The 23,061-nt window shown below is 54.8% G+C and overlaps 2 protein-coding genes across 2 annotated transcripts; both read right to left on the bottom strand.

Annotated features, from left to right (window-relative positions):
* Window positions 1-741: 741 nt before the first annotated feature.
* On the bottom strand, window positions 742-12,551 carry KHSRP (KH-type splicing regulatory protein). Its single transcript, XM_081232539.1, has 19 exons — window positions 12,178-12,551; window positions 10,375-10,471; window positions 9,703-9,741; window positions 9,315-9,354; window positions 8,332-8,381; window positions 7,972-8,043; window positions 7,132-7,189; window positions 6,646-6,820; window positions 6,364-6,462; window positions 5,933-6,031; window positions 5,699-5,801; window positions 4,879-4,979; window positions 4,641-4,785; window positions 4,403-4,563; window positions 4,212-4,321; window positions 3,695-3,783; window positions 3,409-3,609; window positions 3,243-3,320; window positions 742-3,158 (listed from the first exon to the last, which is right to left on the bottom strand). Exons 1-19 carry the CDS (start codon window positions 12,433-12,435, stop codon window positions 2,881-2,883), a joined length of 2,253 nt encoding a protein of 750 aa, XP_081088665.1. The 5' UTR covers window positions 12,436-12,551; the 3' UTR covers window positions 742-2,880.
* A 2,109-nt stretch (window positions 12,552-14,660) lies between these two features.
* SLC25A41 (solute carrier family 25 member 41) lies at window positions 14,661-16,761 on the bottom strand (the record flags this gene model as incomplete). The annotated part of the gene is given in 5 exon segments (XM_081231244.1): window positions 14,661-14,830; window positions 15,862-16,009; window positions 16,219-16,256; window positions 16,259-16,379; window positions 16,741-16,761. Coding segments are annotated over 5 exon segments (498 nt in total).
* Between the last annotated feature and the right edge of the window lie 6,300 nt (window positions 16,762-23,061).

Genomic DNA, 23,061 nt, shown 5'->3' with positions numbered 1-23,061 from the left:
GTGACCCCAGATCGACAACCTCCCCCTTTCCTGGGCCCACTGCCCCACAAGTGGGCTGACTGGGGGCCACCAAGGGGCACTCCCACTGGGGCAGGTCCCTAATTAACCTGGAAGGTCATGGGGGCCATGAACAGCCCCACCTGGAAGCGGCAGCTGTTGCTGCTCCTGCTACTGAAGCCTGTGGGCCCAGACATCCAGATTCTGAGTGTGACTGCCGAGTTTTTCAGTGCTGGGATTTCAACCCTAAATCCCAGAGGAACACCCTAGGCAAACAGCATGCCTCCACACGCTCACCCCTGGGCCCGACAGCTCAAGTGGCCTCTCAGACCACCGTCCCATCTCCTGCCCTCGTCCTTAGACTGCCACAAACCACTGGAACGGACGCCCTTCCTTTCAACAGGCCAGGTTTCCACCTCAGGGCTTGCTAGCAAAACAGGCCACAGCTAGGCATGCCATCAGGGCCAGGCCGAGTCCTGCAAGGCACGGCTGGCCATGGGTTTGCTGTGGTGGCAGGCTGTATCCATGGGAACACCTGTCCCTGGGGACCCTCTTGGGGGCCTTGCTCCCCACGTTCCCAGAGGCGGGAACGCTGGGGGAGGACTGCACTGCTGGGGCTCTGCCTGCTTCTCCCTTCCTACAAGACCAGGTGGCCAGTCTTTGGGGGGCCAACACCCCACTCTCATGGGCCAAGTTCCTCTTCAGCTTGTTTCCTCTGCAAACACAACTGCGGCCAGCACGCCGTTTTAGACAAAAAGCACTTTATTTAACCAAAAAAGGGGTGGGGGGCAGAGTTAGGAAAGCACAATGCGCCTGCAGAAAACTATCTTTTCTTATAATTCCGGTTAAAAAAAAAAAAACCAACACAACACAAAGCTTGTAATTTCCAATCACCGTCATCAGGCTTTTACAACATCTATAAAGAACAAACATCTGCTTCAAAAGTCTACGGGGAGAGAAAGAGAGAGACGGCACCCGGCAGACACGGGGAGGTTTTGTTATCATTTATTTGTGAAGTTAAAAACGAGCGATAAAAAGTAAAAACTGCCATACAATTTTTTGTTTTTGTTCTCAACTGTTTTCAGTTTCAATGTCCTCTTGAACCGATGAAACACGACAGACCAGTCCTGGGGGTGGGGGGCGGGAGGGGTGGGCGGTGGGGGAGCTGGGCTGGGGCGGAAGGAAGAGCGAGAGAGGAGGAGCAGAGAGGCTGAGTGAGGGGCTGCCTGACGTGGGGCGGGGCGGGGTTCCTGCAATACCAATACCTGGTCCATGGAATGTTCCAACTCTAACTAAAAAAAAGAAATAGCAAGAGTGACTTTTTTTCCTTTTTAAAAGTTTATTTTAAAAACATGAAGAGGGCCAAGGGTGGTAGTAGGGAGTGAATGAATTGCTTTCTCCTGAAAGAGGCAGTGTCAGGAACGCTGGGGTGGGGCGGGGGGGGATGATAGAGATTTTTTAATATATATATATATAATTTTATAGGTTTTATTTTGCTTTTTAATTTTTAATTTTTTTTTTTTTTTTGCAGAGATTTAGTTCTCGCTATCTTCTATGGCTGGCTCAACATGAAAGATCCCAATTTTGAAAGAAAAAAAGCATGTGAGACACACAGAATGAGCGAGAGAGCGAGAGAGCGAGAGCCCGGCACCGCCTGTGCTGCAATCTCCAAGCCACTCACAGCGAGGGCTCCCCAGGCACCCCCCCTTGGCAGCCATCGCTCTCTCGACAAACAAACGGAAGAAAAACAAACAAAAAGCCCCCAAACAGAACAAAATGGAAAAAAAATAATAAAAGATTTTCACAGATGAAGAAGTTCACATTCATTCGATTCATTGAGCCTGCGGAGAGGGAAGAGATAGGAATTGGTCACTACGGGAGGGGAGGCGGGAGACTGGGGGACGGGGGCGAGGAGGGGGCCAGGAAGCCCCTCTCCTGAGCCTGTGGTGAGCGCAGGCCGAAGGAAGTGTCTGTAGCTGTCTAGTCAGTGCTCCGGGGCTCGGCTGAAGTCAGACTGGCTCCCTGATGGAGGAGAGAGTGACACAAAGGAAGGAGAAGCGGGGGGGGGGGGGGGGGGGGGGGGGGGAGGAGGGAGAGAAGGAGGGAGACAGAGAGAGGGAGACAGAGGGAGAGAGAGGGAGAGGGAGGGCGGGAAAGAAGCACTCAGGGCTGGGAGCGGGGGAGGGGAGGGGAAGGGGGAGGGGCCCTGTCTTCAAGAAGGAGGGCGGGCGGCCCGGCGCATCACAACATGACAGTCAGAGATCACGGTGTCCCCACAACACCCCTGTGAGGTAGGTTGGAAGGTGGCAGCGATCGTCATGCCCACTTCACAGACAAGACCAGGACACAAGGCGGGCACGGGAGCAGAGAGGCCGAGCCTGGGCGGAGCGGGAGGGCCCAGGCCCCTCAGCACCTCCCCACAGCCCACAGGAGGAGCCACGGGAGGAGCCACGGCCGGGCCACGGCCGAGCCGCACGGGGCTGCTTGCAGCACACACAGTCACTTGGACACGCGGGGAGAGATCGTGGTTTCAAAAAAAAAAGAATCAAAAGAACAAAAACCATGAAAGTAATGCAGAGAGGGGAAAAAATATCCGTTTTCTTCCCAAGTGGCCAGATTTTGAGTGAGTGAGTTAGCAGCCAGGATGGCGACCAGCATCTGAGCGGACGGCCTGCCCCCCACCCCCAGGACTACCCACCAGTTCAACAGTTCTTCCTTTTATTTGTTTCGCGCGGTCTCCCCCAGCATCATGACAGCGTTACACAGGAACAAGCGGGCCGGCGGAGGGAGGCCTCTTCGTTTAACCTCTGGACCCAGCACACACTTCCCCCGGCGCGTGGGGACTCCCGGAGACCTCTGGCCACGCGGCCCCCGCTGCAGGCATCAAGGACACACCCCGCAGGGGAAGGGATTTCCGGCGCTACCCACTAAGGCAGGATGGACGGTAGCCGGGGGTTGGAAGGAGAAAGGAGGAGGAGGAGGGTGGCAATTCCCACTTGCCTGCTGCTGTCCCTGCTGTGTGGGTGGAGGCTGGGGGCCGCCAGGACCTGGAGTCTGTCCGTAGTAAGCGGCTTGCTGTCTGTAATATTCGGCCCAGGCGGCACTGTAGTCCGGCTGGGAGCCTGGGGGTGCTCCCGGACCCCCTCCCGTGGCAACTTGAGCTGTGGGGGGGGGGCAGAGGGTGGGTGAGTGTGGCCGGCACGAGGGCGAGCCCGGTCCTGCCCCCCGCGGCCCCGCCGGCTCACCCTGCTTCTTGTAGTACTCCTCCCAGGCCTTTGTGTAGTCCTGCTGTGGGGGTGCGCCGGGCTGCTGGGGCTGTTGGCCTGTGGACACAGGCTCCGAGGTCAGAGCCCAGCCTGGGGACACGGCCGCCCACCCACCCACCGCGCACTGGCTGACCCGAGCACTCACCGATCTTCTTGTAGTACTCCTCCCAGGCCTTAGTGTAGTCCGACTGGCCGGCAGGTGGAGGCTGAGGGGGCTCGCCCTGGGTGGGCGGGGCCGCAGGGGCCGGTGCTGGGCCTGGCACGGGGCCTGGGGGCTGCTGGTAGTAGTGTGAGTAGTAGGCGGCCCAGGCGGCGTTGGGGTCTGCGGCGGCAGCCGCGGCTTTATCTGCGGGAGGAGGACGTGTGGGCTGAGTGGTGGCCCAGAAAGCTGGCCCCCTCTCCGCCTGCCCGGGTCGGGTCCTTCCACTTACTCGGGTCGTGAGGAGCAGGCGGCTGCCACTGAGGGTAGGTATTGCCCCAGCCCTGGGGTGGGTACTGGTGAGGAGGGGGACCTCCAGCACTGCAGGACAAGAACGGGGAACACATGAGCCAGGCTGCTCCTGGGTCCCCACAGAGGATGGCTGCAGCTCGGATGGGGACCCAGAGCACCCCTTGAGTGGCGCTGTGGGTTCCTGGCCCAGGGAAGGGCATGAGATGACCGATGCAAACGCCACAGGCTGTGTTGACTCAAGGAAGTACAAGTCGCCGAGCACAACATGCACGGATCTACGCGTGGGTGGAGACCAGGGGCAACACCTGTGGCATCTTTTAAGAATGCGTCTGTAAACAGGGGACTGGCCGGGATCACATCTGGGGCCAAACGCTCAGCACTTCCACGAGGCAGGGCTGGCCATCTCAGCGGAGGAGACGGACACAGGGTCCACCAGTCTCCCTGCCAGCACAGCCCCACCCCACCCCAAACCCCAGGGAGCCGGCAGGGATACTCACTGAGGGGGAGCCCCAGGTGGCCCCTGATTGAAGGGCCCGGGGTTGAAGGGTCCCATGGGGCCGGCAGGGCCTGGGCCCCCAGGGCCTGGTCCCACTGGGCAGAGGGGACCCTGGAGGAAAGAGAATCGGACAAGTCAGTGGAGGGGGAGAAGGAGCCGGGCCCAGGCTCCCAGAGCCCCTCCCCAGCCCACCTCGATCTTCTCCTCGATGAGCTGCTTGGCGTGGTCGATCTGCTGGGGCGAGCCCCGGATGATGAACAATTTGAAGTTGGGGTCCCCGTTGGGTGGCAGCTGCCGGGAGATCTCTACAAAGGCGCCCGTCTGCTGGTTTATGGCTTTCACGTTCTCGCCACCTGCGGGAGCCACAGGCCGTGAAGGGAGGGTGGGAGGAGAGCGGGGGAGGGATGGGGCCCGTGGAAGGGCTACTCACCTCGGCCGATGACCAGCCCACACTTGTGAGTGGGAATGGAGAAGGTCATCTCCCCACCGGGAGGGCCCCAGTTGCCTTGGCCTCTTCCTCGACCTCGGCCCCCTGGGGGCATGCCAGGACCCCCTGGAGGGCCCGGGGGACCACTCTGCAGGGCAGGGAGGAGATGGAGGGTTAACACAGGAACCCAGCCTGGCCCGTGTCCCCACCAGCCCTTCTCATCACAGCCGACGCCACCCACCCTGAGGCTCTGGAGGAGATCATTGATGATCCTCGCGGCGTGCTCACACCGGTCTGGGGGCCCCATTATGTGAGCTATCTTCTCAGGACCCGTCCCATCATCTGAGGCAGCACCCAGAGAACAAAAACGCAATTACAAGAGAAGCACAACTCCAAACCCCCGTAACACCGCCTCTTCAGGGTAGAAGCTGGGCCAGGCTAGGTGTCTGAAATATCTCAGCCTCAAAGTGCCGCTCGCCGCCCTCCACGTATTCAGGGGCCGAGAAAGGCCGGCGGGCCCACGTTGCCAGAGAAGGAAACCAACCAGCTAAGGCAGGGTGGCGGATGAGGCTTCTTTCTGCATCGGGTATACCCCAGAACTAACGGATGCACTTGACAGAACTAAGAACTGACAACAAATCTCTCAAAAGCACAGAGGAGACCCTCCTCCCCACAGACGGGCCACTAAGACACTCTCACTGTGGCTGGCAGGAGCCCAGAGCTGGGGCCATGCAAGCTAACCCAGCCCAGGGGCCCCGGCGGCTTGGTCAGGAGAGCCCTTGGGCGGGGGAGAGGAAAAAGAGAATTTGACAGGAGAGAAAAACACACTCCCCCCTTCGACTTGGAAAGCCTGCCTGTCACCCACTTTCTCACGTGGCTGTCCCACCAGGGGGGAAGCGATGACGCATGTCCTGCTGGCCTAGGAGTAATGAGGCACCGCAGAGGCTCAACAAGCTAACCCTGATGCCAAGCTGCCCGCAGTGGACCCCAAGAGTGCTCCTCAGCGGACAGACCTGGTCAACATGTCCACGTGCCCAGCGGACGCCCGGCTGGCCCCTGACCTTGTTTAAACTGTATCCGAACACCTGCGTCATTCTGGATCTTCTTGATCATCTCTCCACTCCGGCCAATGACCACCCCCACAGAATGCCTGGGCACTGGAACCTGAGTGGGGGGGGACGCAGGAGAGTCAGCTGGGCTCTGTCCCCAGCCTGCGGCCCTCTGCTGCCCGCTGGCCAACACCCCCCACCCCGCCCACCCTGGCACTCCATCCACCTGTGGAAGCCTGCACTCACATCAATGCCCCCGCCGATCCGGGATCCATACTCATTCCGGTCCCCAAAGCCACCCTGGTCACGCTCCCGAAGGATGTCCATCACCATCTCGCAGGCTTGCTGCAAACACACGAAGCACAGCGCTCACATAAGCACCGCCGCCCCGCCACGTGCCCAGGAGTCACAGGTCTAAGCTAAGGACCAACGCACGTGTGCCGAGCTCTTTATCCGAAGCCCTAAGAGGCAGATGTGGTGAGCACCCCCATTTTCTGGAGTTTAGGCCACCTGCTCATGTGCAAACGGCCAGGAGGCAGAGTTCAGCAGAGAACAAGTCCTGGGCTGACTTCAAAGCCAGCGCTCTTGAAAACCTCTCCACTTGCATATGAATCTCCAGCTCACCTGCCTGCCCTCTCTGCCCCAGAACCCCTCGCCAGCCCCCGGGGTGCGCTCACCTGTACTTTGTAAGGGTCTCCGATGATCCGGAGCGGTTTGTCCACGTTTGTGTTCTGGGATCCATCTTGGATTAAAATCATCTTCACTCCAGCCCGTTCCTTTACAGCCAAGGTTGAGAGTCAGTGCTGAGCTCTCAAAGGACTTTCTGGGGCGTGTGGGGGGCCGGGTGTGATCAAAGAGGATGGATGAAGGACCCTGGCAAAGCAGCTGGGAGCAGTGGTGTGCAGACACACAGCCCCAGGGAGGGACTTTCTTGGGAGGGGAGGGGCCCACTCCCTTACCTGCAGCTGCTTAATCGTCTCTCCACCTTTGCCGATGACCAGGCCGGCCTTCCCTGCGGGGATCATGATCTCCTGCACTGTGCCATTCTGGCCCCCGTTGGCATTGTCATGGAACTGTCCTGGGGGGCCCCCACGACCCCGAGAGACAATGTCATCCAGCATCATCTTTGCTTTCCTGGGAAGGGGAAGAATGGATGTCATCACCTGAGAGAGGACTGGCCTGGCAGCTCCACCCAGGTCCCAGGGAAGGCGATTCCAACCCACATGGTCTGACAGATGACAAATGGTCCTGTCCTCGGGGCTGGGGCTATTCAGGCCCAGGTTCCCCAGATCTCAGGATTCATGGGAATCATAGTGTCAGGACAGCCCCCTGGAGAGGGCAAGGCTTGAGAAACATGGTGTGGGAGTCACCCTCAACTTCAAAGGGATCCAGAGGGCTTCTGCCCACTCTCCTCGTCACAGTGACAGGCCCAGCCAGGGACTTACTGCACAGACTCCGGGGCTCCTGTCAAGGACACACTGCGCTCGGGTAGGCCACCGCTGTCTGGAGACAAAAGAAGACAGGGTCAATGCCTTCTTGGGTCTGCAGACACCAGGAGGACTTTCCATGGAGATGAGGAGACCTCCAGAACAATCAGTGGCTATTTCTGCCACCGTGCAGTGGCCTGACAGATCAATTTACCTCCCCAAACACTTGGGAGGCTGCTCTACACAAGGCCAAGGTCAGGAAGCTTACAATCCAGTAAGGGAGGCAAAACTTTTAGAAAAAAGATGAGATGGAAAGCAAGACAGATTCCAGAAAGTCCCAAACCTGGGCCCTGTCCATCACCACTGATGACGAGCAGCTTCCAGTCAATGAAGGGCACAGGTTAGGCAGGGCGAGCCCTCAGAAAGCCCTGCAAAGCAGGCACTTGCCAAGGAGCAGGCAGAACTGGACTTGAACCCAGGGCTGACCTCAGCTCTTCTTCCTAATGAGCTCCCCTGCCTCACACATTCCCGCCTGTTTTCCACCAGGTGTTTAGCTCAGGTGGCAACTTGGTCAGAACAAGGTCTGCGATGCAGCTCCCTGTACTGGATTCCAGCCCTCCCCGCTCACCAGAAAACTGAAAAAAATAAGAGTTGCAGCTACACCTCGAGGCACCAGAGCCTAGCACATAAAACGTGCTCAATGAACACCAGCCTGTTTCACCTCTATCCAATCATGGCAGCCAGAGGATTATGACAGAAAGCCCAAGAGCACCCCCCACGCCCCACCCCAGCCCCCTCAGCTCAGCTCAGCTCAGCCCAGCCCAGCGCCTGTTCTGGCCCAGATCTGGCTTCCCATACCTGGAGAGATCTGCACTTTGCAGCCCGAATCCTGCTGGATTTTGTTAATCTGTTCGCCTCCTCTGCCAATGACTAGGTGGAGAAAAAGAACAAAAGCAGAGATTGAGTAGGGGAGCCTGGCGCTGAGAAGACTGTGTGGAGGGGTCCTGGCCCTGCTGATGTTCGGGGGGTGAGGGTGGGGGGGTGGAGCAGCCAAGTTGAGAGCTCTGCCGTCCCCCCAGCCAGAGAGGATGGGGACAGAGAGAGCATGAAATGGGCTCTTTCAGACCAGAGGTTCCCGGGCTGCCGGCGGCTCCTGGGAGACTGTCCCAGAGATGGGGGGATAACTGGCATCCCTGATCACGGCTGACCCACACTCACTTAGTCCCACCATGCCGTCTGGGACTCTGTACTCTTCTGTCATTGAAGTCCTGCAAAGAGAGACGACGAGAGTCAGCATCAATTAGGAGTGAAGTAGGGGGGATGGAAGAGCCAGAGGGCCTCCTGGAGAAAGACCCCCAAAGCCACAGGCCCTGCCTTCTATGACATGGGGACCAAGCCTCCACAGGCTCAAGCACAGTCTGACAATGGCTCGGGGGCTCCCTCGGCCCACAGAAGATCACCCAACCTCTCAGGGCCTCGGTTTCCCGTTCTGGGCCACAAGAGGCTTGGCCTGGGGTGGTGTGAACCCCTGGACCAGTGCTGCTCCACCGACTCAAGGCAAGAAGGAGAACTTGGGACACTTTCACAGAAATCTGATGGTGTCATCTGATGTCTATAGATTTTAATTAAAAAAAAAAAGTGGCTTTGTATCTTTTTCATTTCATCCTCGTAATAAATTGTTTTTACTGCATTTCACAAAACTTTAGCCAATTGAAAAAAAAAAAAGAACAATAGGGACCCTCACAAAGAATTCTACATCAGATTCACTGAGGTCATTCTGGGGCAAAAAGGTAAGAAAGACCCTCCTCCCACCCCAACCCCCCGGCTCCTCCAGCTCTCAGGGAACAAGAATCTACGGAAGACAGACGAGAAGGCCAAGGTCAGTCCCCAGCCTTTTCTAGGAGGAGGGATAGCTGTGCTTCTGATTGTCCCCACTCCAAACAAAGGAAGCAAGAGGGTGCAGAGATGCCCCTTCCTCATTACAGCTAACAGCCACAGCCCTGTGCTCTCTACAGCCCCAGAGACAGTAAGTACAAGGGACAAATGAAGCTCCTTCTGCTTTTCATTCCTTTCCCTGGTTGGCCAGCAAGGGAGACAAAGCCCTAAATGATGTGGCCTCAGACAGAGCCCTCCCTCAAGTCAGTACAAAAGGCCAGAGATAGCGAGGAAAGAAATGACATGTTCTCCAAATCACAACTTACCTGGGGGGGGGATGGATGGGTCCAAGCTGAGAACTGATGGCTGCAGAGAGAAAATCCAAAGGAAAGATTGGCCTGGCTCCTCTCTGGGACCCCGAACACTGCCGGCCCCAGGCATTCCTGCCTGCACGAGGGGCAACTAGCACTTATCACAGTGCTTCTGAGCCTTCCCGAGTGAAAGCAATGGAGCCCGCCTCACAACCACACACGCTCTGAGGTTTCTGCCTCAATTCCCAGGCTCTGGGTTCTCTAAAGCTCATGGAGCCCAGAGGAACACCCAGAGGCTCCATGAAGGAGAGGTGTTGTCTGCTCAGTACTTCCAGCTCCCCACTGCTAGAAACCTCCTAAGATCCTGAAGCTGCCCTCTGCCTGTGTCACCCAGTGGACTTACAGTCTCCCTGGGAAGCCAGTTTCTTGCTCTCCGGTTGGTCTGTGAAAAGAAGAGGATGTCAGATGCAGCACCCACCCACCCACCCACAGCTGCCTCAAATCTGATGCTGGTGCCACATGTCCTGGCAGACAATCGTCCTGTCCCCCAGCCCCCACGTCAGAGCCAGGACAGGGGAGTAGCAGAGATCAACCCCTGAGGGAGGCCAGACTTCATCAATCCCCCACACTGGCACTCAGCGATAAGAAGCCCTTCGCAACAGGGGGAAAATTACGGTGGCACCCGAGTCCTTCCAGCTTAGGACCAAACCCGCCTTGGGGAAGTCAGGCTGATCACTGAGTTGATACTCTGGGTTGCTCTGGATCACACTGCATGCCCCGGGGCCAGCCACACTGCACTGATGTGGGGCCTCGAGAGAACTGCCAACACTTCCCCAGCTTGGCAGGAGGGGAGGGACAGTCTTGAGAACTTACAGCTTGGACCTGGTCACAATCAATCTGCCCTCCACTCAGCCACCTGATACCTCAGGATAGCAGCCCGAACAAAAAGAGACAACAAAGCTGGGATCGCTGAGGTTTGAAAAGACCAAAATGGCAGCAGGCTCCCCCCACTCTGAACCACATTCAAACAAAGGCACCTCACTCTCTCCCCACTGCCCCTCCAGCAAGTAGTTACCTCCATCTTCTAACTGCCTCTTTTGGCCTCCAAAACCAAAATCAGGAGTGCTGTTATTCACTGTTGTAGCGGCATCACCTCCAATTTTGGCTGCGATCTAGAAATAAAGTTGTAAGCAGAGAAAAATTACCACCCAAAACCTCCCTCCATGGTGCTTAGATCAACTTCTCTGGTTCATTAAACCCAACAGGTCTTCCTCTCTGGCCTGGGAGTGGCTTCCCCCAGATTTGGGTAAGAGCCTGTGGGTTAAGACCTTCTGGAAAAAGTTTTTAACCAAGGCCTCAGAGTTCAAGAGTTATTCAGGAATTTCAAAACTCCTTTTTCTTTATGATATTTGTGCCTAGATTGTTCGTGGCCAGAGTGTAATCCACACTGACTTGTTCTAGGGGTGAAAGGAACAGAAGTTCAGGTGCCATGGAAGGTCCTCAGGGCCCCTCCTCCAGGGAGAACTTTCAGACATTCACTTGCCCAAGCTCCTGGTCCTCTGGGATGCTGAAGAGCACAATTTTCCTTTATCTCCTTCACCCTCAAAATCTTTGCATGTGTTCAACAAATCTTAGGAAAGTTTTTGTCAAGGAATCTGAAACCCTCATTTTGACCAAAACAGAAGACCTTTCTCAGAACACATGTTACATTTTAGACACACGAACAGCAACGTCAAATAAATTCCAACCCAACAAATTTAAGACCAGAGTCTGCTGGTAGAATCATTACAAGTTTTCCAAAGAAACACAGCCATGAGCTGAGAATCTATCTTTTTACCTCTAATACTTTTTTTTTTTTTTTTAAACACTTGGAGCCAAAGCTCTTGGGATGCCTAGATGGGGCCTTATCCCACCCCAAGTAACAGCACCAACTCCCCTTGTTATAGTTGCTTCTCAGTCAAGACCGTTTGGGGACAACCAGATCAAATGCAGCTTAGAACCTTATCCCACCCCAGGGGTGAAAGCCACAGACTACGCTGGGAGGAGAAGAGGGCATTCCCCTAACGGGACCTCCCACTGTGTCCTGGAGGTTTTGGGACAATCCTGAGTGAGAAAGCACTCAATGGCCCGAGCCGGGTCAGCTTCCTTTTGAAAGGGCAACAAAGTCCTCACTTTCTATGGGCCTCCTCCCCTCAGGCCATGGGGAGGCGAGAATAGAGCCGGGGAGGTCACACACCAGCATGTGACACCTCCATGTAGTCATCATGCCCCAAAACACAGTGGTGGGACCCTTCCCTTCTCTCCCCAAAAGAGACAGACCACGCTTTCAAGTCACCAGAAGCATCAAAAAGAGCCAGTCCCTAGGCCCACCCTCCCCATTTCAACTAAGTGCTTGGCCACTGCCTGGCAGCCAAAGGGTCCCCTTTCCACTTTCCAGGCTCAAGAGGACTTTTCTGCCCCCCCCACCACGAAGTTCCTCCTTCCTGGGGAGCACGCAGAAATGGGACCGGGTTGGGGGCAAACAGTGCTCTTTGCCCTGATGGGGAGGTGGGGGCACACAAGACCTCCCTGGGAAGGCGAGCCTCCTGCTTCCAGGAGTGGAGGATGTCCTAACGGGGGAGGGAAGTCCCCAAAGTGAGTCCCCGCGCTCCAGGTACCCTGCACACCCAGGGGCCGCTCTTGGGTGAACCCCAGACGACCCTTCCCCCTGCAGGGGGTCACCCCCGGGGGGGGCCCCACTCCAGGTATCTGGGGAGGCCCAGGCCCCCGCCCCCCGCCCCCCGCGGCGGCCCCGCCCCCCCCGCGACCCCGCGCGCGCACGTGACCCCGCCCCCTCCCCCGCCCGCGCGCGCGCCCCTCAGGCCCGCGGCCTCCTCACCTGGCGGGCCCGCTGCACTGCGTCTGCGAAGGCGTCCTTGCGGATTCCTGGGCCACCCCCGCCGGGCGGCTGCGAGGGACCCCCGGCTGACCCTCCGCCCGGGCCGCCGCCGCCTGGACCGCCGCCGCCCCGGTCCCCCGCGCCCGGCGGGCCCGGCGGCGGGCCTCCCCCGGCACCCCCGGCTCCTCCGGAGCCCCCGCCCCCGCCGGCGGGTGGCGGCGGCCCGGGCGGGGGTCCTCCCGTGCTGTAGTCCGACATGGCGCGGCGGGGCCGGGCCTGGCGCGGAGGCTGAAGCTGAGGAGGCGGCGGCGGCAGCAGCGGCTCAACGCGGGAACAAGGCCTCGCTCCACACGGCCGCGGAGCACTCTGGGAACCTAGCGGCTGGAAAGACGACGAGGGGGGAGAGGGACGCCCCCTCCCGACGCCGGCTTGACGGACGGCGCGGCCGGGCCAATGGAAGGCGGCTGCTGCTCCCGGGACCCCCAATCACGGGCTCTGGAGGCAAGCGGCCAATCGGAGTGCCGCGAGGGGCAGTGGGCGGGAGGCGCCTCGAGATCGACAGCTTTCCGAGGCAGTGGGCTGCGGGCTGCCGGCGCTGGGAGGGCAAATCGAGGAGATCCGAGAAGACCCGAGGCCCAATGAAGCGGGAGTTCCAGAATCGGTGGGCGGCTTCAGAACCGGATTGATGGCTCCGAAGAGTCAAGTGGACAGGAAGGGATCTGGCGAAAGCCTTCTTTGAACGGCTGGGCGGGCGTCCGGCGAGATAGTCGTCTACGCAAGCCAATGAGTACACATGGAAGGAGGTTTTTATAGAGATTGGCAATCAACTTATCCAGTCTCTGACGAGATCTGTGTGATGCGCTTGCGTTTGGACTGAATTACTTTCGGTCTTAACCAGAATCCTTTTCTAGTCCTGTCTTCCAAGCCAATGGTTGAGTGGTGGGGGCGGGCGTAAGGTGACTGACACCTCTCCGGACAAATGGCAATGAAGGAAATAAAGGTGCTTCGTTTTGGTGGGAGCCAGTGGAAGCGCAGCTGCATTGGGGCGGAGCCGGCCACCAGACGGCGGGAGGGGATTAGCCGTAGCTGGAGTGAATGGCAGCCGACGTGGGCATTGGCGACCGGCTGCCGGAATTCAGGCCTGACGTCTGGGTTAGCGCCCCAGGAACCTGGCTGGGTAGGCCATGCACGTGGCCTGCTTGAGGCCTTGGAGACGGGTGCTTCCGGGGGTGGGGTGGCCCCAAAGCAAGAGGAAACCGAGGGATCCTCTGTACCCCCTCTCCTCTCTCCACCCAGGGATCTAGAGCCCCCACTTCTCTTCCAGCACTCACGGAACCAGCTCTCCTCCCGAACTCAAGGGTCTAGGGCCTTTGGTTTCCTCCCAGGACCGAGGGATCCCAGACTCTAATTCCACACCCCACACCCGCTTCACATAAGATCTTTGGAATCCGAGCTCCAAGCTCTGATCCTAGGCCCTCAATTTCTCTCCTAGACCTAGGCGTCTTCCAGGCTTCCAATTCCCATTCAGGACTGAGGGGCCCAAGGTACCCATCCCCGCTCCAGGACCCAGGGATCCAGATACCCAGCTCCTTCTTAGACCCAGGGTATTCCAGGTTCCCAGCTTACCCACTGGACCCAGGTATACCGGGTCCCAGCTCTTATCCTAGACCCAGGATTCCAGGCCCCTAGCTCACTAGCTGGAACCAAGGATTCCAGGTCCCTAGCTTTCTTGCTGGACCCAGGGAGTCCTAGTTCTGTCCTAGACCCGGAGATTCCAGATAAGCAGCTCCTCTCTTGGACCCAGGTGTAACATCCCCAGTTGCCCTCCTGGACCCACGTATCCCAGACACGTCCAGCAGAGACCATCACTTTATTCCTGGTTGTCTCCACATTCACCCTTTTGCCCTGGAACAAGGACAAGTCACAGCGAGTCAGACTGGAGTCCGAACTAGTCCCAGGCTGCACCCTGGGGAGGAGGCTCCAGGAATTTTTTTTTAAGTTATTTATTTAATTTTATTATTTTTGGCTGCGTCGGGTCTTTGTTGCTGCACACAGGCTTTCTCTAGTTGCGGCGGGCGGGGGCTACTCTTCATTATGGTGCACGGGCTTCTCATTGCGGTAGCTTCTCGTTGCAGAGCACGGGCTCTAGGCACGCGGGCTTCAGTAGTTGTGGCACACGGGCTCAGTAGTTGTGGTTCGCGGGTTCTAGAGCACAGGCTCAGTAGTTGTGGCACATGGGCTTAGTTGCTCCGTGGCATGTGGGATCTTCCTGGACCAGGGATTGAACCCATGTCCCCTGCACTGGCAGGTGGATTCTTAAACTCTGAGCCACCAGGTAAGTCCCTCCAGGAATCTTCTGACCCAGGCCCCCAGCCTGCTTCTGACAAAAACCACCTTGGGTCCCAAGCCTGGAGGGTTCTTTGGGGCCAGGGGACACTGGATCCTCCTGTCCATTTCTGCCCAGGGTATGCCTAGTTCACTGCTTAAACGCCCAGGGTCTTCATGGCTTCGTACACCACGTAGCTGATGCCACCTGCTGGCAACACCTTCAGTAACATGGGGGTCATGCCTCGGTACAGCCCTGGGCAGCCCTGCTGGGCCAGGATCCGCCGGAAGACTCCACGCATGGTGAGGTTCGAACCCTCCACGGTGTCTGCGGGGACAGAGGCAAACTCAGAGCCTGAGCCAGAGATGACTGGGCATCCTGGAGCGGGGCGCGGGCTGGAAAGTTGGGGGGTGGGCAGTGAAGCCAGGAGCAGGGGGTCTGGGTGTCAGTTGGAAAGAAGTTTGGGAGACTTTTAGAGGAAATTGGTCAGTTTGGGGAGAGTGAGGGGCAGGAATTTTCAGGATTGTTGTAGGGAACATCTTAGAAAACATTCCAATTTCTAAGATCTGCTAGAGATTTGGGGATTGTGCTAAGGGGTAGTTTGGGGACATTTTCAAGATCAGGGTGGAGGGCTAAGGACCTGTTTGGATGTTTGAGGATTTGTTTAAGGGTTTGAGAGCCCCTTTAGGGGGTGGTCACATTTGGGGAGTTCCCAGGATAGTGCAGCAGGTGGTTATGAGTTTGGGGATGTCTTAGAGTCAGGTTTGGCAAATTTAGAAACGGTTTGACTTCTGGAGTCAGTTGAGGGCTGGGTCCGATGTGGAGAAGTTGGGAGGTCATTTGGGGAGTATATGTCTTGAGGTCAGTATGGGGGCCTGAGTCACATTCAAGGAGGTTTGTGGGAGTCATTTGGGAGCTGGATGTTCGGTTTTTGTTTTTTTTTTTTTTTTTTTGCGATACACGGGCCTCTCACTGCTGTGGCCTGTCCCGCCGCGGAGCACAGGCTCCAGACGTGCAGGCTCAGCGGCCATGGCTCACAGGCCCAGCCTCTCCGCGGCATGTCGGATCTTCCCGGACCAGGGCACGAACCCGTGTCCCCTGCATCGGCAGGCGGACTTCCAACCACTGTGCCACCAGGGAAGCCCTGGATGTTTGTTTTAGTGATGTGCAGGGTTAATTGAAGGGCTGGGATCAGATTTGGGGGGTGAGTGTAAGTTTTGGTGGGTTCAGGGGTCAGCAGAGGTGGCCAGGATCAGATATGGAGAGTTTAGGAGTCAGTTTGGGGGGGATGAGAAAGTTCAGAGAGCAGAGGCAAGGTGGGGAGGGGCATGCAAGGTCGCCTCTAGGGCCAGGCTGACCTTGGGCTTGCATCCTGATGCGCACCGAAGTCAGTGGGTAACTGGCCATCTGGCCACAGGTTGTGGACAATGTCACGGACGACAGACTGACCAGGCCACTGGGGTCCTCCATGTCCCTGCCTGACTTCAGCCAGAGGCACCTGAGCATCTACAAGAGAAAAAGGACAGGAGAGGGACTTCCCTGGTGGGCCAGTGGTTAGGACCCCATACTTCCACTGCAGGGGCACGGGTTCGATCCCTGGTCGGGGAACTAAGGTCCCACATGCCACGTGGCCAAAAAAAAGAAAGGCCAGGAGGAAGCTCTCTACAGGCCTGGGTTCACGCCGCCCCTGACACCTGCCTCTGCTGGACCCACACCTCGTAGACAGCCAGGTTGGTGCAGGCATAAGGAATGTGCCAAGCATCAGGTAGCCGCGGTAAAGGGCGTGGGTGCCCTCCTGCTCCGCGATATGCCTGGCGCAGTCCAGCAGCCCCTTGTACTGGCCAGTCCGGCACAGGGTCAGCCGTGTCTTCAGCACCTGGGGAGGATGAGGAGTGAGGTGGCTTGTTTGATCTAATCCTCTCAGTGACCCCCAACCATGGCCACTGTCCCCATCTACACAGGAGGAAACTGCTCAGGAACGCACACAGCTGAGTTTCAAACTCGGATGCCTCGGCCTATATGTGCTCTCAGCCCAAGAGGGTGAGAGAGGGACTTCCCTGGCGGTCCAGTGGTTAAGCTTCCACACTTCCACTGCAGGGGATGCGGGTTCGATCCCTGGTCGGGGAATTAAGATCCCACAGGCTGCGTGGCGTGGCCAAAAAATTAAAAAAAAAAAAAAAAAAAAGATGAAGGAAGAGATGTGAGCTGGGTGGGGTCTGCCGCAGCTCTGCCCTAACGCCAGCCAGATGTACTGCCATCCGTGCAAGTGTGGACCCCAGGTAGCCAGATCTGCCAATTTTCTGAAAGAAGCCAGTTACTGTAATTTTTATGAAATGCCCCAATATCAAAATATTGGCAGCTCTACAGATGTGCAAAAGACAGCACACCAAGTGTGGTAGGCAAAATTCTAAGGTGGTCCCCAAGATTTCCATCCCCCTGATAGCATGATCTATTTAATACCCTCCCTCCTGCCCTTGAGCTACTGAATGCCTAGAGACCTGTGAATGTGATGGGCTGTCACTCCCCTCGGTCAGGTTACACAATGTGACAAAGCTGAAGGGATTTTGCAGATGTAATAAAGCCCCTAACCAGTTAAGTTAATCAAGAGAAATCGTCCTGGGTCGGCCTGACCCAATCAGGAGAGCCCTTTAAAAGAGAGTCTATTGCCAGAGACAGAAGGCGTCAGAGAGATTGGAAGCATCAGAGACACTCGGGTTGTTTCTTTTCTTTTTTTTTATGCCGTGCCACAGCTTGCAGGATCTTAGTTCCAGGGATCGAACCCGGCCCTCGGCAGTGGAAGTGCAGAGTTCTAACCACTGGACCATCAGGGAATTCCCTCAGGTTGGTCTCAAACATACAAACTGTTATGGAGAGGATCACATGGCAGGAAACAGTGGGTGGCCTCCAGGAGCTGAGGACCTCGGTCCTACAATCATAAGAAAATGAATCCTGCCAACAACCAGGGAGTTTCACAGAGGACCGCAAGCCTCAGATGGGTTCATTGGTAGCCCAATTGACACCTTGATTTCCACCTGATCAAACCCTGAGCAGAGGACCCGACTAGCCAGTGCCCAGACGTGACCCACAGAAACAATGAGATAATAAATCTGTATCTTTTTAAGCTACTGAGTGCAGTAATTTGTTATGCAACAATCAAAAACAGAAACACTTCACAGATGCAAACTACTGTATACAGAATGGATAAACAGTAAGGTCCTGCTGTATATAGCACAGGGCACTATTCAGTGTCCTGTAATAAACCATAATGGAAAAGAATATATATATAAAAAAGAATGGGGACTTCCCTGGTGGCACAGTGGTTGAGAGTCCACCTGCCGATGCAGGGGACATGGGTTAGTGCCCCGGTCTGGGAAGATCCGACATGCCGCGGAGCGGCTGGGCCCGTGAGCCATGGCCGCTGAGCCTGCACGTCCGGAGCCTGTGCTCCGCAACGGGAGAGGCCACAACGATGAGAGGCCCGCGTACTGCAAAACAAAACAAAACAACAACAACAAAAAAAACCTGCCTGATAAACATGTGAACGTGTTACGTTACATGGCAAGGGGGAGGGGGTGGATTAAATTTGTAGAATTCAGGTTCCTAATCAGCTGATGGGGAGATGGAAAGATTGTTCTGGATTAACCACAGGGGCTCAATGTAATCTCACGAGTCCTTCAACAGGGAAGAGGGAGGCAGAACCATCAGTGTTAGAGGGACTGGTTGTGAGAAAGATTCCACTGGCCATTGCTGGCTTTGAGGATGGAGGAGGGGGCCACGAGCCATGGAATGCAGGTGGCCTTTAGAAGCTGGAAAAGGCCAGTTAGCAGATTCTCCCCTGGAGCTTCCAGAAGGAGCCAGCCCTGCTGACAGCTAGATTGTAGCCCAGTGAGATCCGTGTCAGGCTTCTGACCTCCACGATAATATTTTAAGCCACCAAGTTTGTGGTCCTTTGTTACAGCAGCCATAGGAAACTAACACACTATGTTTCGTTGTCATGGCAAGAGGAGATGGAAGTGGGGGAGAATGGGAAGGCTCTGGAGCTCTGGGAGAAAGAGACACAGTTAGTCCCGGAAGTAAGACAGGCATAGGTTTGGAGTCAGATGGACCTGAGTTTGAATCCCATCTCAGACACTTCTTGCTGTGTGACCTTGGGGTACCTGCTTTTTTTTTTTTTTTTTTTTTTAAAGAATCATCTTTTTTTTTTTTTCTATGTTTGGCTGCGTTGGGTCTTTGTTGCTGCGCGCAGACTTTCTCTAGTTGCGGGGAGTGGGGGCTACTCTTCGTTGTGGTGTGCGGGCTTCTCATTGCGGCGGCTTCTCTTGTTGCGGAGCACGGGCTCTAGGGCGCACAGGCTTCAGTAGTTGTGGCGCACGGGCTTAGTTGCTCCGTGGCATGTGGGATCCTCCCGGACCAGAGCTCGAACCCATGTCCCCCGCATTGGCAGGCGGATTCTTAACCACTGCGCCACGAGGGAAGTCCCGGGGTACCTGCTTTACTTCTTTGAGGTTCAGTTTCCCCAGCTGGAAATTGGAAGTAATGAGTAACTCTACCAAATAGCGTTGTCATAGGATCCAATGAGAGTCTTTGTTGGGAGCATCTCCATCCTCAAAGTTGTTTGATCAAAACCCTTGATGTCATCCTTGATTCCTCCCTTTCTCTCTTTCACACAGTCTGTCACTAAATCCTGTGGGCTTAACCTTCAAAGTATATCCAGAATTTGGCTGCTTCTTACCATGTACGTGGCCACCACCCTGGTCCAGCCCCATCATCGCTCACATGGACCAGTGCAGTGGCCATCACCCCAGTTCCCCCAGCTCCTGCCCTCGCCCTTCACAGTCTGTCCTCCCCTCAGCAGCCATCAGAGGGCGCCTGTGAGCACCTGAGTCAGGTCCCGCCCTTCTCTGCCCACGGCCCTGTAGGCTCCACCTCCCGTGGGTAAAAGCCCCAGTTCTCCCCTTGGTCCACAAGGCCCTGCAGGACCTGCCCCGTCCTCTCTCTGCCCTCACCTCCTCCCTCTCTCCCCATCACTCACGCTGGCCTCATGGGTGGGCCTCCTTGTTGTTCCTCCAACACACCCAGGCATGGTACTACCCCAGGACCTTTACACTGGCTGTTTCCTGTGTCTTGCATGCTGTTTCCCTAGACATCCCCATGGCTCCTTTTTTTTTTCTTTTTTCTTTTTGGCCATGCTGTGTGGATTGCAGGATCCTAGTTCACCAACAAGGGATGGAACCCAGGCCACGGCTGTGAAAGCACCAAGTCCTAACCACTGGACCACCAGGGAATTACCAAATCTTTTTTTTTTAAACCATCTTTAAATCTTTATTCAAGCATCACCTTCTCCCTGATGCCTTCTCTGACCACCCTCCTTAAAATTTAAACTCAGCCCTGCAGTATTTTTCATCCCCGTTCCCTCCTTTGTTTTTCTCCATAACACTTTTACTATCTACACTGCTACATATTCACTCGTGTTACTTCTTCTTCATCTCTCCCCACTGGAATATAGGGTCTATGAGAGCAGAGATCTTTGTTTGTTTCATTCACTTCTATATCCCATGTCCAGAACTGGGTCTGGCATAAAGTAAGTGTTCAACACATATATACATTAAGGGGGGCTTAGCACAGAGTGAGGGTACATAGTACTTGCTTAATAAATGTAAGTTCTTTCCTCTTTAAAGATGTCAGTGGACATCTTTAAAGTGTGGGTGGGGAAACTGAGGCTTAGAAAGGGGAAAGCAGCCTGTCTGATGTCACATTGCATGTCAGCAGAGCCTCCTAAATCCCAAACACAGTGTAACGGTTTAAAAGGATGTGGCAACTAACATAATGTTTAGGTCAAGTACACTGCAAAAACAAACAAATGCATAGAAAAAGAGATCAGATTCCTGGTTACCAGAGGCAGGGAGTGGGAAGAGTGGGAATTGGATGAACGTGGTCAAAAGGTACAAACTTCGGGCTTCCCTGGTGGTGCAGTGGTTGAGGGTCTGCCTGCTGTTGCAGGGGACACGGGTTCGTGCCCCGGTCCGGGAGGATCCTGCATGCCGCGGGGCGGCTGGGCCCGTGGGCCAGGGCCGCTGAGCCTGCGCGTCCAGAGCCTGTGCTCAGCGGCGGGAGAGGCCACAGCAGTGAGAGGCCCGCGTACCGCAAAAAAAAAAAAAAAAAAAAAAAAAAGGTACAAACTTCCAATTATAAGATAAATAAGTAGGAAGGATGTAATGTACACATGATAAATATAGTTAACACAGCTGTATGCTATATATGAAAGAGAGTAAATCCTGAGTTCTCAAGAAACATTTTTTTCTATTTCTTTCATTTTTAATGAGATAATTTTTAGTATAAGATGATGGATATTCACTAAACTTACTGTGATAATCACTTCATTATGCGTGTAAATCAAATCATTATGTTGTACACCTTAAACTTTTACAGTACTGTATGTCAATTATATCTCAACAAAACTGGAAGAAAAAAAAAGAATGTGGACAAGAAAATGAATGTTAACAGGCACAATTAAATAAAATGAAGTGGTAATACTCAATGCTGGCATAGCTGCATTAAAACTGGTAATGCTAATTCCTTGTTGGTGGCTGTGTATATTGCATACAATTTTTCCAGTGACATGACCCTGAGATAGTCATATCCTTTGACCCAGAAATCCCACTTCTGGGCATTGATCATTAATTCAAAGGAAGTAAAAATACAAAATAGTTAGCAAGGCTTGATCCCTTATCTGGTTGTGTGAAAAATCATATCTATATATGTGTATATGTATCAGTTAGCTACTGCTGCGTAACAAATCACGCCCCCTCCCCAAACATAGCAGCTTAAAACACAAACAAGATGGTAGCTTCAATGTCTTTTATAACCTAATTTTGGAAGTAATATACCATCACTTCTGCTGTATTCCCTTGGTCATACAGACCTGCCTTGGTACAATGACAGAGGAGATTACACAAGAATGTGAACACAAGAGTCAAAGATCATAGGGGGACATCTTAGAGAATGACTCTCACAGTCCACATAGGAAAAAGTTTGATCACGTGAAGACAGGCAGAAATTGGAGTGATGGGTCCACCAAGGGGTGTGGGCAGCCACCAGAAGCTAGGAACAGGCACGGACAGATCCTTGCCTGGAGTCTTCAAAGGGAAAATGACCCTGCCAACACCTTGGTTTTTGACTTCAACCCCCCATAACTGTTAGGGAATAAATTTCTGTTGTCTTTTATTTATGATAGCCAAAAGGTGGAAACAACCCCAGTGTCCATCAACGGATGAACGGATAAACAAAATACGGTCCCTCCATAAAATAGAATATTATTCAGCCTTAAAAATGAAGGAGATTCTGACACCTGCTACAACATGGAGGAAACTTGGGGACGTGATACTCAGTGAAATAAACCAGACACAAAAGGGCAAATACTGCATGATTCCAGTTCTAAGAGGTCCCTTGAGGAGTCACATCCATGGTGACAGCAGGTAGATGGTGGGGGCCAGGAGCTGGGGGAGGGCATGGGGAGTCAGTGTTTAATGGGGCAGAGTTTCAGTTTGGGGAGATGAGAAAGTCCTGGAGGTGGATGGTGGGGATGGTTGCACGACAATGTGAATCGACTTAATGCCACAAAACTGTACACTTAAAATTGGTTAAAATGGTAAATCTTATGTAACGTGTATTTTACCACAATAAAAAAATATTTTTAAAAATTTTGTTGTTTTAAGCCCCTTGTTTGTGGTAAATTTTTAAGCAGCCCAAGGTAAAGGACACACTTGTGTAATTACAAAAAATACAGGAAAAATTAGGAGTGCTCTTGAATGTGGACCTTCCCCCACACCCACTTTACAGATGTGGAAACTGAGGCTCACGGAGTCATTTCCTGGTCTCCCGCAACAATGTATGATGGAAGTCGGCCCATGTCCCTTCCCTGTGGGTGGTATGAGGTGGTCCCACATCCACCCACCCCCTTTCAGTAAAAACCACAATGAAAGAGCTTAGAAAATGTATTCCTTTGTTCTTTTCCTTTGAAATAACACACACAGGCAGGGAGGTGGGGAGTGGTGTAGGTGGGAGAGGTGGAAGCATTGCGGGGGGTCGTCCCATCCCCCCAAATCCCAGTTCTTCTTTTACAGTCCTTTAATGGGGTTCCCCAAGGACTTGGAAGGAATGGAGAGAGGGGTCCCCCAATAAGCCTAAGCTCAGAATCCAAATATAAAGTGCAGAATATAGAGGGTTGGTGTACTGGGAATTAGGGCGGATGGGATGTCTGCTCCTCTCTGGTAGAAAAATAGACCTGGAATGAATATGGGGACTGGGGAGTTTGGGGTTTGTTTTGCATCCTTGGATGCTTGGGTTTGGGGAAGCTGCTTCTGGGTTCCAACTCTGAAGACTGGGGAGGGGCTGGCAGTGCTGGGGGATGTGTGCGGTCCCCTTAATGTGTCCCCAGCCTTGGATTGCCTCCTTGCCAGCCCCTAAGAAAGAGCGACTGGATCCTCCAGAGGGACCCAGGCTCTGGGGGTTGTTATCAGCCTAGACAGTGGGAAAGGGGTATGAGACATGGCCTTGCT

Source organism: Mesoplodon bidens (assembly GCF_964165515.1).
Source record: "Mesoplodon bidens genome assembly, chromosome: 4".
In the NCBI taxonomy this organism is placed as follows: Eukaryota; Metazoa; Chordata; class Mammalia; order Artiodactyla; family Ziphiidae; genus Mesoplodon; species Mesoplodon bidens.
Note: the sequence above shows the minus strand (reverse complement) of the source record. Positions and strands in the feature narration are given on the sequence as shown.

Bases quoted from the DNA above. Each gene is read 5' to 3' on its own strand.
- KHSRP (XM_081232539.1), bottom strand. From the start codon at position 12,435: ATGTCGGACTACAGCACGGGAGGACCCCCGCCCGGGCCGCCGCCACCC. The intron at 8,382-9,314 runs GTAAGTTGTGAT...CTCTCTTTGCAG, and splicing joins CCCATCCATCCCCCCCCCAG to GACTTCAATGACAGAAGAGT. The intron at 6,821-7,131 runs GTAAGTCCCTGG...TCCCCTTCCCAG, and splicing joins GGAGCCCCGGAGTCTGTGCA to GAAAGCAAAGATGATGCTGG.